The sequence below is a fragment of the Ambystoma mexicanum genome, chromosome 8, assembly GCF_040938575.1.
Source record: "Ambystoma mexicanum isolate Mex_15411 chromosome 8, UKY_AmexF1_1, whole genome shotgun sequence".
Taxonomy (NCBI): Eukaryota; Metazoa; Chordata; class Amphibia; order Caudata; family Ambystomatidae; genus Ambystoma; species Ambystoma mexicanum.
The window spans coordinates 230,223,631-230,235,857 of NC_090929.1; the positions used below are offsets into that span (position 1 = coordinate 230,223,631).

At 45.3% G+C, this 12,227-nt stretch overlaps 1 protein-coding gene across 5 annotated transcripts in view; it reads right to left on the reverse strand.

Annotated features, from left to right (window-relative positions):
* RABGAP1 (RAB GTPase activating protein 1) overlaps positions 1-12,227 on the reverse strand; it is a 3,038,993-nt gene that overhangs the window by 2,170,285 nt on the left and 856,481 nt on the right. For all 5 annotated transcript variants that reach the window (XM_069609645.1, XM_069609642.1, XM_069609641.1 and 2 more), the window contains one exon: positions 11,120-11,289. In XM_069609645.1, the coding sequence (XP_069465746.1) occupies positions 11,120-11,289 (170 nt within the window). The remainder of the gene's footprint in view (positions 1-11,119; positions 11,290-12,227) is intronic.

The window sequence follows — 12,227 nt, forward strand, 5'->3', positions numbered from 1 at the left end:
CTCCCCTACCAAAAGATCGCTGGTGTCCAGAGAATTCAAGAGGGCAAAACTAGACATACTATTTCTACAAGAAACTCGATACAGCAAAGGAAAGTCCTATATGCCAAGCTGGGCTAGGAATACTGGGGCTCCGGCCCACTAAAGAAAGCGGGAGTTGGCATTCTGGTCAATAAATTGATCCGATTTGAACTCCTAAAATCCTGGAGGGACGCGACTGACAGAGCGTTAGTACTAGTGGGCAAGATACAAGGCACCGTCATCACCCTCGCGTCAGTGTACGCTCCCAATACAGGACAATCCAGATTCTTACAACAGATAGTCCCGAAAGTCATGAGTGAAGCAGAGGGCAAAGTAATATTGGGAGGTGATTTGAACACGTGGATGGACCCGAATCAAGACAGGCAATCAGGCCACTCCTTCACAACCCCTCCATCAAGCACCGGACGTCCACCGACCGCAGACATGATGGATGCTTACAATCTTACCGACGCACGGAGACACATGAACCCCAACCAAACTGGCTTTACCTTCTTCTCAACACCACATGCAACGTTTTCCAGAATAGATTACGTATATCTAACCTCAGACCTCACTTCGGCGATGTCCGAATCCACCATTACTCTTGCCATATGGTCAGACCACAGTATGGTCACGGTCACTATTGATCAGAACGCCCTCCCGCGAAGGAGCTCCAAATGGTGCTGCAAGGAGACTCTTTTCAAGGATGCAATCTTTCATGAACAGCTTGAGCAAGATATCACCCAATATTTTGTGCACAACAACACGGACCAAGTTTCCATGAACACAGTATGGAAACAGGCAAGGCGACCTGGAGGGGGCTATTCATTAAAGAAGGAGCTGCAAAGAAAAGAGAAGGTCAACTGATAGAAACCAGGCTCCGAAACTAAATCACCCAACTCGACCTCATGGCCCAATCCGCGGAACAAGATAGACCACAAAAGATTAAGCAGGCCAACAACAAGAGAGAAGAACTACGGCAGTTGGAGGCGGGTAGCATTGCTCGCAAGCTCCAATATCTGAAGCAGAAGCACTATGAACACGGAGATAAAGCAGGCGCCCTGTTGGCCGCAAGACTCCGTGGCCAACGCCAAGAGCGATGGGTACCCACGATCCAAAGCGAGGGAGATCCCAGCGACCCATACACCCATAGTATACCTGAAGCCTTTGCCGACTTCTACGAAAAGTTATATACTTTGCATGCTGCTCCGCACCCAGAAGCGATAAAAGATTACATGGACAAAATATCCCTGCCCGCTCTCCCACCCGATACAGCACAAACCTTGGAAGCTCCCATCACGGGTGAGTGAAGAAATCGAAGAAGCAATCAAAAGACTCCCGACTGGGAAAGCCCCCGGGAACGACGGTTATACGCAGGGATTCTATAAGACTTTCAAACATGCTCTTCTCCCATTAATGGTCGACCTTTTTAACAGCATCCTTCAATCCGGTGTAGCCCCGGAATCCTTCTCAGAAGTATTAATAACAGTTATTCCCAAGGAGGGTAAGGACCCAAAGCAATGTGCCTCCTATCGCCCAATATCCCTTCTAAATATCGATGCCAAAATCTACACGAGAGTCCTCACTGCAAGGCTGGAGTCCCATATGCCCTCAATAATTCACAACGACCAAGTGGGCTTCATCCTAGGCAGACAAGGTGCGGACTCCACCCAGAAAACCTTGCACTTAATCCACGAGGCCCAAAAATCATTGAGCACGCCTGCACTGTTTTCAATCGATGCCGAGAAGACGTTCGACAGAGTCGAATGGCATTTCCTAGACGCAACGTTGAAGAAGATAGGCTTGGGCCCCACACTCCGAAGGGGGATCAAGGCAGTCTACACAGCCCCGAGTGGCAGTGAACTCCCAATTCTCCCGCTGGTTTCCTCTCAGTAGGGGTACGAGACAAGGTTGTCCCCTTTTGGCAATAATATTCGCACGTTCCCTGGAGCCTCTCGCCCAAATGCTTAGAGCAGACCTTGCTGTGGAGGGGATTCAAGTAAATGGCAGAGAATATAAACTAGCCTTGTACACGGATGACATCCTGCTTCATGTAACAAACCCAATGTCCTCAATCCCACGAGCGATCCACCTGATAGAGGAATATGGCACACTCTCGGGCTTCAAAATGAACAAAATCAAATCTACTCTTTTTCCACTCCACGACTCATCCCCTGAACAGCGAATAGCACTTGAACACCTGGGGCTGATCATTGGAGGTCCCACGCTCAGATACTTAGGGATCAATCTAACACGCCGCCTCGACACCCTTTACGAAGCAAACTTTCCCCCACTTCTTGAAGCCCTCAAAGCTGATCTAAGGAAATAGAAACCACTGACGATCTCCTGGATGGGACACCTAAACGCAATCAAAATGGTGATCCTCCCACGGTTTTTATACCCTTTCCAAGTCCTGCCCATCACGATCCCAGAAAACTTCTTCCGACAAGTCAAGAAGGCCATACTAGAATTCCTTTGGAATGGAAGGAAACCCAGGATCCCCTATGACGTCTTAATACTACCAAAGGAACTAGGAGGAGTGGGCCTTCTGGACATAGAACGCTATTATCAGGCCACACAACTCAGAATCCTGATCCCACACTTACGAGACAGAAAAGACCTCCAATGGGTCCAGCTAGACGACGACGTCCTGGTCAATGTAACCCTGGCAGAATTGTTATGGGTCTCCAAATCGCGATCACCCGATATTGGGCACAATGTGGAGCATATGGAAAAAAGGGGAAGCAATGTTGGGGGTCACCACGTGGCCTTCAACTCTGAGCCATCTCCGGTCCCCTGGGATCAGAGAAGAGATCCCGGAACATGCCAGATACCAAACATGGTTCGACGCCGGTCTCGAGAGTCGGTCAGCTGTGGAGAAAGGGAAAATTCATCTTCATCACGGAACTAGAGGAGGCCCTTCAAATTCATCCGATACCAATCTTCTTGTATTTGCGGTTGAAAGGAGTATTATCCAGAAGAGAATGGAAGGCCACCACACAAAGAGAACGGACGCCCTTTGAGATGATCCTGGACACGTCCACCACCTCCAAAGGCCTAATGGCGCGAATGTACAGGGCCCTAATCACTAAAGACGATGCACCGAGCCTTCGCCTCAAAGCAAGAAGGGAAAGAGACTTCGGCAGAGAATTTGACCAGCAGGCTTGGGACAAAATCTGCGAGACGCCATCCAAAATATCGATCGATGCCCAGTATAAACTTCACGACATAAAATGACTCCACAGGTGGCAGTACGACCCGTACAGGCTGTCCAAAATGTTCCAGACCTCCAGCCCGAGATGCCGGCGACAATGTGGCATGGATGCCCACTACTGGCACATGTGGTGGAATTGCCCTAAAGTTAGCATCTACTGGGAGGAAGTCCTGGATGGATAAAGCAGCTAGACGGCATAGAGGGGGAACTATCCCCCCTCCTGATTCTTTTTGGACTGGAAGAAAAAGAAGACAAGCTGATTAGGGTAAAAGGGCTAGCATCCCCCTTGCTGCTCGCGGCAAGGGCATGCCTGGTCATAAAATGGAAAGCTCTACACCTCCCAGATAAACAGATTTCTACAAACATTTACACAATGGAGAAAATAAAGGCAATACTCCACGAAAAGGCCGCACGACAAGAAGAAGCCTGGTGTGACTTCATCGAACAATACATCACACGCCCAACCACAAACATCAGCATGCAACCAACCCCAGCAAAAACGGAGCATCATATGTCCCACTCCCATTTGCCCATGCCTGTCCCAGACCCCATTGGAGACCCAGCATCCAAATATAACCGAAGAAAAACGTCGCTCAGCCCACTACAGCTTGCCACAACAATGCCACCAACAAGGAAGACTCATGAGCTCAAAGGAAGGGTGGGGGGAGGGGACCTGGGCTTTAAATTTTATACTCATTGGCATGACACATGTTAATGTTGTTAAGGTGGACCAGAGCAATCTTGTGATGTAACTGCAAATGCATAATAATTACCCACCTGTATGTTCATTTCCAATGTCAAAATCAATAAAATTCAAGTTGAAAAAAAAAGGCGGCGGCTTTTATAGCAGCCTTCAGGCTGTTCAAGTGCGGGATACAGCGCAAAGCGCAAGGCAAATAATTCCATAAGCTAAAGAAACATGGTCAAACATGGTTTTACAAGTTCCCTGTAATGTAAAGCAGCTCAGCTCAAGACTGTACTCATTTGAATGCATTATGCAATCAAAAAGCACAATACAATTGGGAAATAGCTAATATTGCTGTAGAAAAAGTATCTAGCCATGCAAAACAGTTATGCAATCAAGAAGAAAAGTACAACTGTTATTATGCAATCAGCGAACAAAGTGCAGTCGGGCAATAACTAAACAGGCTTGGTAGAATTAAACTATGTGAAGACATCATGAAGTAGAGACTGACAGCAGGTTCAAGTTTGGTTTTCAAAAGTTTTATTAATTTAAAATTCAGGATGGAGTAAGGCCTAACTTGCCCTATGCTAAGATGGGATTTCCCTAACTAAGAAAACTAAGTATAGGCTGTGTCAGGAAGTCCAAATCAAATGTCTGTGTCAAAAACCTATGCTTGCACTCACAACTAACTGTATACAATGTGTAGGGATGTCCGCATCAAAATGAATAGTGTTCAAAATAAAGTTCAGAGCTTCTTCCAGCTCTTGGCTTGTAATCATCTTCCCCAAGTTCAAAACAGTTCACAAGGTACCAGGGGTTCCCTTCCCCAAGTGTTCAAATCGTCCAGCTTTTCAAAACAACTCAATTCCTTTAACACTTCCCAACTCTTTCAGTATCAGTACTTTTCACAAATTCACACAGGCAGTTCTTTTTCTTGACTTCAAAATCACAGGAGTTTGTTGTAAAAAACAAGCTTTTTTGTGGATACTTTCATTGGCTTTTCTATACTGAGGGGGCCTCGATCTCTATGTGCAGTTGTCGGACCACACGGTACCCCAATTAGAGGTCATCCAACCGCTACCCCTTCTTGACTGCTTCCCATCAACAATATTTCCATACAGGGCCCTGGTCTCGGGGCAGTTATTGGACAACACGGTCTTCATTGCAGGTCACACAACCGATAGCCCTCCTTGACTGCTTTTCAACAACAATTAGCCACCGTTTCCATTTGACAATGATGCTTGGTTGATTAACAAGTGTCACACTCTTCTGATATTCTGCCTGGTTGGCCACCACACACTTGATACCCTTTCATGTACTCTTTTGGCCATTGCCAATGCAGGTTTCCTCCTAACATGCAGTTCCTTGAACCCTTTTGGCTTTGGCCAATGCTTGGTTTCTCATACAATGCAATTCCTTGAATTACTAATTACACTTTTACACTTTTATATTCCTCTGGCTCTTGCCAATGAAGGTTGCCTCATAATATGCAGTTCTTTGAACTCCTTTGGTTGTTGCCAGTATTCGTTCTCATGTTATACCCTTCTTGGTATTATCTCGACTTTGCCAAGACTTGTGTCTCAAACGATAAAGTACGTGGTCTGCTACATTCACATCTTTCTTACACTCCACTCGAGAGTGGTCCAAACTTGCTTTTACTCTGTTTGGCATTCAAAATTACCTGTAATGACTTTCAGTTCGTTCGGTATGCAAAAGAACTTGTTCAACGCATATTCATCTGCCAGCCCGGTGTTCCCCACACTCACCAGTCAGAGTTTACAGCATTGCGAGGACTCTGCCGTGACGGATTGTCACATTCCCGAGCGGGACCTTGCTTCCTCTCCCAGCGGCTCTTTGTGGCGTTGCTCCCCACCGATGCTCCACCTGCAGCCCAGGAATCTTTGACCGCTTAGTTCAGTCATGCCGGTCTCCCTTACGCGGTCTAACCAGCCTCCAGCTTTCCCTTGCTTCGCTTCCTGCTGCAGAAACTCTGCATCGATACACGAACCTCGAGCGCTCTGCTTGCCACACCGCTGATCTGGAGTTGCTTTCCCAGCTGTCGCCTCAGCCTCCACAGCTGATTCTGCTTCCACAGCTGCCTCCATTTGTGAAAGGATGTCAGCTTTTAAAGTTACCACCATGAGGACTCCAGTAAAGACTAGGCCATTCACCATTAGAATGGTAGCTCTGCCTTACTCTGGTTGTCCTCCTCCTCGTCCCAGTACAAAGCTGAAGCTGATATGTGTCTGTATTAACAAAATGAAGTTTTTGTCTCAACCAAATGAGGAAGCGTCTTCCTAGTTTGTCTCTTCGTCGTCCCAGTGTTAAGGTGGCGTTTCTGGGGGAAAGTTTGGAGAGAAGAAAAGAGAAAGGGCTGACAGTAACCTACAAAGAATTGAGGGATTCATTATGAAAAGGGAAGGGGGATACCATGGCTCACCTAAGGACGTCCTCTCCCCAGGTTCCCTCCACCCAGGTGACCCTCCCTCACATTTCCACTCACAGGGTCAGGATCCAGAAGCAATGGCCTTTCCCTGCCCACCTAAAAGGAGGATACAGGGGGGTGGGATGGAGAGAGAAGTGAGGACACCCTCAGGTTCCTCACAACTAGTAATGCAATAGTTGATCAGATCATGCAACCATCAATCAAGCAGTGCAACCATTCATCTAGAAGTGAAGAAACAAAACTTGTAATTTAACACTTTTGGGGCAATGAATGAGCAAAACTGATAGTGTGTGCCTAATATCGCAAACCACTGATGGCTTGGGTGGATTGGGGTGTGAAAGAAGGAGATATTGAGGCCAGTGACAACAGCCAGATCTGGGAAAGTATCACTGTCTTGAGTTTGTGAAAGAACAGCTTCAGTAGGCAAAATTCCAGGATGTGTGGGGCGCGCAGGGTCCAGCATGGGTGCCCACATGTCAATCCACTTGCATGACACCTACAGCCGCACTAGGGTCTTGCATAGTGTGGGCCTGATGAGCCGGGTGCAGGGCGCAACAAAGTCAGGCCCATAGGGGACGCGGTCGCTGGGGCTACACAGTGGGGGGGTGAACACAAGAGCCGCCACAAATGTCTGCTTGAGTCGGGGGAAGTAGCCCCGCTCCCCACCCCCCAGTAACGAAAAGCACGCCAGAGCATCACCATAACCATACCATATCCAACATCCTGCCAATCAGCTAGGGCCTCAGACTATTTAAGTCTGTACTGCGGTGAGAACTGTGTGTCAGAACCCTCTTTGTCAGCATAGCTCCCATACTCCCATCCTTGGTTCTGCCTTTCATGTTGTTCTATCCTTGTCCTCCTCTCTTGCCTGGAAGGTGGCTTTTCTTCCTACCCCTTTTCTGTTAATCTTGCTTTCCCTAACCAGTCATTACTTGGGGTGGATTCCTTGCTCTCTTCTCTCCCTCTCTCGTATCCTCTACCGGACCCCTGAATCTGCTGCCTTCAGGCTTCCCCATTTTCCACCTCCTGTCTGGTCCTGCCTACTACTTGCTGCTTTGTGTCATCCTGCCTACCAGAAGACACCCTCCAGCTTGTTCTTCAAAATCTCTAGCATTTGTCAGCTCTGCAGCCGACCCCTGTCAGTGCGTTGTGCTGTCCCTGTGTCACGCTAATACAGGAAAAGCATAAACGTGACGTGGGGAGCGGTCCCAGACAACTCACTATTAACTTCTGGATTGGTTGGGCTGCTTCTTGTTCTATAACCTCTAGAGCTGCTATCACAGCCACATTTACTCCTACAAAAGACTTCAGGAGAGAAACTTATACAGTGCAAGCGAGAAAACCAGCTTGACAGGATGGGTTTCAGATCACCCCATTTCTTGGGGATCAGAAAGTAGTTGGAGTGATCATCCTTCCCTCTGTCTGTAACAGATACTACCTTGATAACCTTGTTGCGCAGAAATGACACTTCCTCCAACCAGAGGCTATCTGTAGGTGGTCCAGTGAGAGAAAGGAGTTTGTCAGCACTGTGTAGTGAAGGAAAGTATTATCCCTGGTAAATGGCCTGAAAAATCCAGGAATCTGAAGTGATGCTCATTCACTTCTAATGTAAAAATATACAACCTTATCCCCCACCAGCATAGAGTATTGGAATTAACCTATTTAAAGGGGCACTGAAGCGAGGGCCATTAGGTGGCCTTGGCTGGTAGATATGCAAACTTGAGGTGCTATTCCACCTTTGAAATGACAAAAGGTATCTGTTGCTTTCCTTGCTGCCTTTCCAGTAAGAATGTTTCCCCACATCTGTGAGAAGGCAGAAAAGAGAAAAAGAAAAAGCTCTGAAAATATAGCTCTGCTATACCGCTGACACCAAGGACTTCACAGTGGCCTTTGACGTCCTCAATTTCCTAATTGTGTAATCCACTTTTGCCCCAAATAAGTTTCCTCCTTCAAAAGCACATAACCAGTAGTTTTCCCTGGACATCTGAAGTAAACACATAGGTCTGCATCTAGGAATACCTGTGAATCACCGTCTCCATGCTCATGGACCTGGTAACACATTTGGCTGTGTCCAATCCAACCTTTAGGATCTGGGTTGCTACCACCTTGCTGTCTTTTACATGTTCTGCAAATAGTGTTTGCTTCGACGAAGGAAAATGAACTGTGGTCTCCCTCACTAGATGTTTAAGTGAGGGGGAATAGTGTGTTAACTAAGCAAGCTGCACTCCGAGCACAAGGTCAGACACCCATATGTGTAATAAAACTTTATGTAAAGGCATCCACATACATTCTGGAACAGGATTTTGGAAATAAATAATATTTCCCTTATTTTAGCCGTGTCAAGATGTTTGTTATCTATATTCCCTTCACATTTATATCTTTTTATTTTTTTATATGGAAGATACTTCTCATTGCTACTGATAAATGTATCACCTACTTTTATTATCAATTGGAGGTCTTCATCTTTACCAAATTTGATCAGTCTGCAATGAATGAATACTATGTAAAATCATGTATTGTACTGTTCAACTAATTTGGCACATGTTGAATATTTTTGCATTTTTTCTTTTGTTTCATTGCAAACATTTTGTAGAACTATTTTTTTTAATTACTGAATTTTATGAAGTTTGTTTCAAGCAATAACAAAAAATATAAAATAAGGGCATCTAGCCTCCTAGATTATCAGGAGGTACAGATGGAAAAGCAACTGCTTTTGTAGCAGCAGTGGAGGCGATTTATAAAAAAAATAAGTTTGAGGATGCTGTCTTAACCAACAGTGCCTGTACAGGCTCAGAAATGTAAGGTTTCCATTGTTCCTCATGCTCCAGACTGTAGGCCAAGGTGTTTGCTTTTCATGACTTAAGGGTCACACCATTTTACCAACTTGATCAGAGTGCAGCGCAAGGTGCCTAAACTCCCACAGTGAATTGCATCCATAAAGTCAAGCTCTGGTATTTGACAAACCCAAAGGTTGCTCTAAAGCAAAAATCAATTTCAGCAATGTATGTAATGAGCATAAACCTCCAGAGGACAGTCTCCTAGGTCATTGGACAGAGTCATTAATCAGAATGAACGGGAATCTTCTTAATCAATGAATTCTTCAAATCTCTGTAGAGACTGGCTTCTAGAGGCAGGGATCATCTTAACCATCACACCACCTAGGGTTGAATATTTGGTGAAGCAGCAAAGTAGGAAGGCAGCAACTAGTTACTAGGACATGCACCTGACCCTGGGACTGAGTTTGTGAGCATAGTGATGACAGGAGGTAGAAGCGACTCCACCATTTAGAGAGGGTGGTTCAAGCCTGGGCACCACCACTGGCTCAGACTGCAGAACATTCCTATGGGTTGGAAGAGGTTTTACAGATGGAACCTGACTGGCTGTTATCACTAGGCCGTAGGCGCTGACTCAGTCTCAGGCTTAAGACAGATGTCAAGGTGTCCTGGAAGAGGCCACTGTTTGGAGGGTGAAGATATTGTGGGGTGGAACTCTTCCACTTACCATTGGATGTTTCACCCTTCGACCTATTAGGAACATTAGCTAAATCACACAATGTAAAAAAAGGCCACATGCGAGGTATAACGCCCTAACATTTTCCTGCCTTTAAGGCCATGAAGAAGAAGGCCGGCCAAATGGCTTGTGGTGCATCAACTGACAAGTACTGCATTGAATAGCATTGTGATCTTGATCCCGACACCAAATGGCGCTGGTATGGTTTCCACAATTGCTTCTTGCAGTCTTTTCAGGGCTTTAAGTTCATAGGTGGTTTGGGAAAGCACAAGATCTAGCAATTTTTTTTTTAAAACACAGGATTTGAGGTGGCGTTACAAAGCAGCAACTGATCACGTGGAAGAGCCTGGCAATCTTGTAAGACACTCCCAGTCACTCTTAGTAGAAATTCCAATAAATAAACAAATAAATACTTTGGGAGCAGGGTCTGTATATCTCTGGCGACAAGGATTCACAGAGCACACTGGAGAAATTCTTAGTGGAGCAGCAGCGCTCCCCCTTATGGCGGATAAAAATGGTTTCAAAGCAAGCCTGCATCTGGGAATACATTCCTAAAAATGAGTAATCAGTGGGCAGAAGCCATCTCATAGCAGTAATACTGTATTTCTCAAGCCTAGATCCATCAAGTTCCGTCAAGGAAAGTGTGGTCATTATTTCAAACGGCAGAGGTAAGATTGCCTTTCCAAAGGAAAGCTTTTTTCCAAGTCGCTTTACTTCTATGAGACCAACCAAATGCTAACTATCCTGCTTTAGAATGTATTTAAGTGTATACTAAGCAAGTAGACTTTCATACATGAATACATTACTGTAGTATACATTTCTTGGTTACAGCAATAAAAACAGACAAAAAGTGCAAAACGTGTGTGCTTGCGTTGACCACTGCAACAGACCTTAAACTCTCAAAGTCACCTTTATTAATGTATTAAAATTTCCCACACAAGAGTTGCATGAAGATTGAAATGCATGAAGTTAGAAATGTAATATCACACATTTGAAATTGGTTTTGAGTAAGCACTCCCAAGAACTACCTTGTGACTCATCCATTTAGTAAACAAAAAAAAGCTGTAAAAAAACAAACAAAATCTGAAAACATTCAGAAGCGCAATCAGTTTAACCTTCTGTGCTCAGTATGAGGACAGTAAATAATAATTGGCAAGTAAAAATACTGAGAAACAATCAAGAACATGCTGTGAGAAAAACATGCAATTGTGGTAAATATTGCTGTTCTTCCTTCGATAACCATTACCTGTTTTAATTTTAGAAAGAAATTTTCTGTTGAACTTCGTTTGCTGAACGGCCAGAACAATCGCTCACTGGGTGGGCAAACTCTGACTTTGGTCTCCAGAAGAAATCTCACAGGCTCCTGCACTTCGGTAATTACTAGATCGACTGCTGTCGTCATGAACAGAACTTTATCTAAAAGGAAGTTAAAGTTGGTTGTCAACAACTGTAGATGCCACAACCAACTGATGTGTATTTGAATAAAGGTTTTGCAACTTCAATGAACTAGAAGTTCATATTTCATTACGTATTAAGAAAGTGTTCGCCTTCAATGTAATTTGGCAGTGTAGTTCTGACCGTTGAATAGGTTATGCCAACATGTACTGTTATAGCCCTTCCACGGCTGTTGGCCACAGTGAAAACCAAATTGGCCATCATATTGCAGCAACTACCCAGCCGAGTCCAGTTCCAGTTCATTTTAATGCCAATTAATAAGTTACTTATCTGTAAGTGTAGTTCTCCAGTAATGGGGTCTTGTAGACATTCACATACTTTTTAATAGTCCTACGTTCAGGCTTGCAAACCTAAGAACTTTAATGGGGTCCCCGACCCACTGAAGGACAGATCGCACCCTCTTACCGCCACAGACTTTAGACTGGCATCAAGCCTTCTCTACCTATTCCGAACCCTGAATGTAGTGGAAGCATGGAGAGTGCTTTAGCCCAACGAAAGAGATTACTCTTTCTATTCATACGTGCACAGAACCTTCTCCTGAATTGACCTTCTGTTGGTCTCTCCCCAAATCCTAGCCTTTGCTGACATCATCGTTAATCCCAGGATGCTCTCTGGTCACGTGCCAGTCGCCCTGATACTCCGAGTCCATGACCACAACCCTCCTCCCTGGCGCTGATGGCAACTTTATGATCCAGTTCTAAACGACATGTCACTAAGAGACGCCATCGCTAAGACAAACAAGAACTTCTTTAGGGAGAACCTGAACGAGTACACTTCTCCAGCTGACACCTGGAATGCTATGAAAGTTGTGGTGCGAGGAGAGATGATCACCCAAGATGCAGCATTTCACAAAACGCAGACGGCAATCCCGCATACAGCTGGAAAACAAAGTGCACAAA